Consider the following 3,467-nt stretch of genomic DNA (forward strand, 5'->3'; position numbering starts at 1 on the left):
ATCAGAGAAAAGTCTAACTAGAAGAACAACAATGAGATAATGAAAGCAATATCACAAAATGAAACCTGGACATTGAACAGAAAATGGGGAAGAAGAAGAAAACACCACGAAAAATTAAAAGTAGCAGAAGAGAGAGACGATGAAAAAGAAAAATAAAATACAAAATAAATGAAAAGACAAAAAAATGTCATATAGCAACATTTAATCTTCATTTAATCAAATTCAATACCTTCAGTACAATTACAAAGAACGAATTAGAAACAAACATTTACTATATTACTTCTTCCCACCTTCCCAAATCCCCAGTGACTTCACACAATATTCATTACATTTTACTTTTACAATATATTGCTAAAAACGAATTAGAAACAGTTACTACATTAGCTCTTCCTACCTTCCTAGATCGCCTGATACCTACATATTGACATCACTTCACACAAGATCCATTCCATTCAACACAACGCCAACTTCACCATTAACTCGGTCATTATGCCCATTGATTTTAACAACGACGTCGTCAATGTCGCCGTATTTTTGAAAGATCACTTGGCGTATCTTAGCTTCATTAACAGTTTTGATTGTTATCATAGGTTCTGAGATGAAATACTCTTCCACCCTTCTAAATTCATTCGCCGGATAGGGGTGTAGCCGGTCTTGTGGACCACTCGGAACCTTGGCTGGAAAGTAACGGGCCGAGAGAATGAGATCGACAACAGATGGAGGCTGGTCAGCTGGAGGCAGAGCAGCAACTCAAGCTTCAACCGAAGCAACACCAACTGCGGCCTGCTCGGCGGTAAGAGGAACAGAAGCTCCGGCCGAAGCAACCTGTCACACCCCGATCTTAATAGGGTGTGATGGGCACCCGACCCCATGCTCGGAGCTGAGCGAACCCGCTACCTCATATTACATACTTAATCTCTTTAGACTTTTACATCAATAAGAAATGAAAAGCATAACTAAGCTACTCGAATTATTTTATTTTTTCCAAAATCTATCATCCCATAAAACTCATAACATACGACATAATAACATGTCGACTGGTGACGCCGCTTACAAAGCTGACACTCTATACCCACAACTCTGTCTGCAAAGTCTCTAACTTCGAATGAAACATCATAGCGCTTATAATCTGACTCGGCAGCACTCCAGGAACAAGTGGAGTTGTTAACCCCACTGGAACATCTTCTATAATAGCTTCTATTCATCTGGGTGTACCTACGCGGCATGAAACTCAGCCCCCGAAGAAAAAGGGGGTCAGTACGAGCTTTGTACTGAGTATGTAAGTCATGAATAGTAACATAGTAAGGAATATAAATATGAATAATAACATGGTAGAAATATAGAACATATCACGAGGTAGAGAAGTAACTTGTACATATGAGTGTCTTTTAAGCCGAATGTCATGCATGCTTGTCTTATCTTTAAAAACATTTCTTTTTCATATACATAGAAAATAAAAGTCATATCACCGAACAACGTCGGCTCGCCCACATATGTCCTGCGTTCGGACATCCCGCGTCCAGGATGAAAATTACTCCAACTGATCAGGTGGGAATGCGTCTATAGCGCCGCATATACACCTTCCCATATCCCCCATATACATATACATATACATATAGACAGCATGCACGAGAGCCCAACAAAAGTCGTATATTTATCGGAGTGACGGAAGGTCGGTAACCTCCGATTGTATTATAGACTAACCATGGTCGCTTTGTCTCACCTTGAAGGAACAATTATTATAGGATGAGACTATCAACGAAAGATAATATTAAGAGAACGTAGAATAAGGTCACAATCTTATAAGGCGCCAAATCGTATACATATGCACATAGGATTAATTTTCAAGACTCATAGAATAATCGGAATGAGCTATGATTCAAAAATCAGGACAAGAGTCATGTCATGTACCTTTCAAAAATTACCATGGATTATATCACAATAAAACTTTTGGAATCATATACACATATCTAAGAACGAAAAAATATCCTTTGGAAACTCAAGAAAATTGGCCATCCTAGTGACTCTACGAATAAGACTTCCTTGAAATTGTATAAAATGTCATATACTTGTTTCATAAAAATCATGCCAAAAAGAAAGGGTAGCTCTATATACTTATGTCAAAACATGCCAAGAGAAAGAAGGGTAAACCTTACATACTTATGCCAAAGACATGCCAAAAGAAGGAACGGTTAGCTTTACATACCTGTGCCGCGCCTTACTAGCTACGCTTATGTGTCCAACTTGTTTTTCTACATTCAAGAGAGTTGACATAGTCATTAGATTCACCACCATATACTTGTCTTAATCCTTCAAACAAATTAATTTCTAATCTGCCGAAATTTCGGTAGCATCTCCCCTATAAATACACCATCTCCGAGATCTCAACTCGGCCACCATGTCAACAATCATATCAACAACAACAACCAGCAGTATATATATAATCAAATCACCTCAACTTTACACAACACAAGCTCCAAACAACTAGAATAAACTACGATACCAAAATAGAGTTTTTAACCTTTATTTCATAAAATCTTTAACCATACCAAACGGGGGGTCGTGTGGCTGAAACCAGCAACACCCACACCCTTTTTAAAACACTTTAAAGCCCTGCAACACGAAACTCAACCAGCTGCAACCGCAGCACCACAACGACAACACACTACGCGACTTCGATTTAACTACTACGACTTACATTTAGTTGTTTCTAACATCAAGCATCCTTATACATTTTCTCTACTTCCATCCATATTTAGGACATGTAATACACCTCATAACAACATCATAAACTCAAATTTGAAAGGAGAGACCTTACCTTTCCCGAAACTCGCCAAAACTTGCCTCGGAAGCTCTCCTAGCGCGGCTAGAACTTTGGGACTGCTTGGTAACGTTTTTGGGCTGCTCCAAACCATACATTTACATTACCAATACCTTCATAACATCTTGGTATACCCTAGATAATTAATTTACAAAGCGAAATCGGAGACTTACCTCTTTTTCTCCCCCAAAACCGAGCTCTCTCTCTCTAGCTTCAAATTTCTCTTCTCTTCTTCCTCTTGAATTTTCTAGAATTCTCTTGGGATAAGAATGACCCTAATGAGTCATAAGACACACACATATATATAAATATCTTCCATCACTTATCCATATTTGAAAATAAGTCCCTCAAATATGAATATAGACACATGACCCCTTCTCCATTTTTTTTTCTAGAACTTTCTTTAACAAATAAAGATGACTTAATTGTCTTGTCATGTACACTTTGGTTCATATATATTCATCACATGTCCATAAAAAAGTACACCCCTACATGATTTTTCTTGAACACTTTGGTATTTCAAGAACATTCTTGAACACTTTGTGAAATTTCCGTTTTACCCCTAACCTTCCACAATATTACCATAGGCTACTTTGCGAATTTTCTTTTTTGCCCTTTGCCTTTCCCAATATTTCCAAACTATTAA

General features: G+C 37.9%; 1 protein-coding gene across 3 annotated transcripts; it reads right to left on the reverse strand.

Annotated features, from left to right (window-relative positions):
- Nucleotides 1-235: 235 nt before the first annotated feature.
- Nucleotides 236-3,098, reverse strand: LOC129903249 (uncharacterized). 3 transcript variants are annotated; one of them, XR_008770226.1, is made up of 3 exons: nucleotides 2,995-3,098; nucleotides 2,819-2,901; nucleotides 236-1,215 (listed from the first exon to the last, which is right to left on the reverse strand). XR_008770226.1 is itself a non-coding variant. In XM_055978757.1 (3 exons), exons 1-3 carry the CDS (start codon nucleotides 2,913-2,915, stop codon nucleotides 957-959), a joined length of 402 nt encoding a protein of 133 aa, XP_055834732.1. In that variant the 5' UTR covers nucleotides 2,916-2,985; the 3' UTR covers nucleotides 236-956. The 3 variants fall into 3 exon arrangements, 1 of the variants encoding a protein (XP_055834732.1); XR_008770225.1 differs by having other exon boundaries at nucleotides 236-2,252; XM_055978757.1 differs by lacking the exon at nucleotides 2,995-3,098 and adding an exon at nucleotides 2,207-2,252 and having other exon boundaries at nucleotides 2,819-2,985.
- Between the last annotated feature and the right edge of the window lie 369 nt (nucleotides 3,099-3,467).

Source organism: Solanum dulcamara, chromosome 9 (assembly GCF_947179165.1).
Source record: "Solanum dulcamara chromosome 9, daSolDulc1.2, whole genome shotgun sequence".
Taxonomy (NCBI): Eukaryota; Viridiplantae; Streptophyta; class Magnoliopsida; order Solanales; family Solanaceae; genus Solanum; species Solanum dulcamara.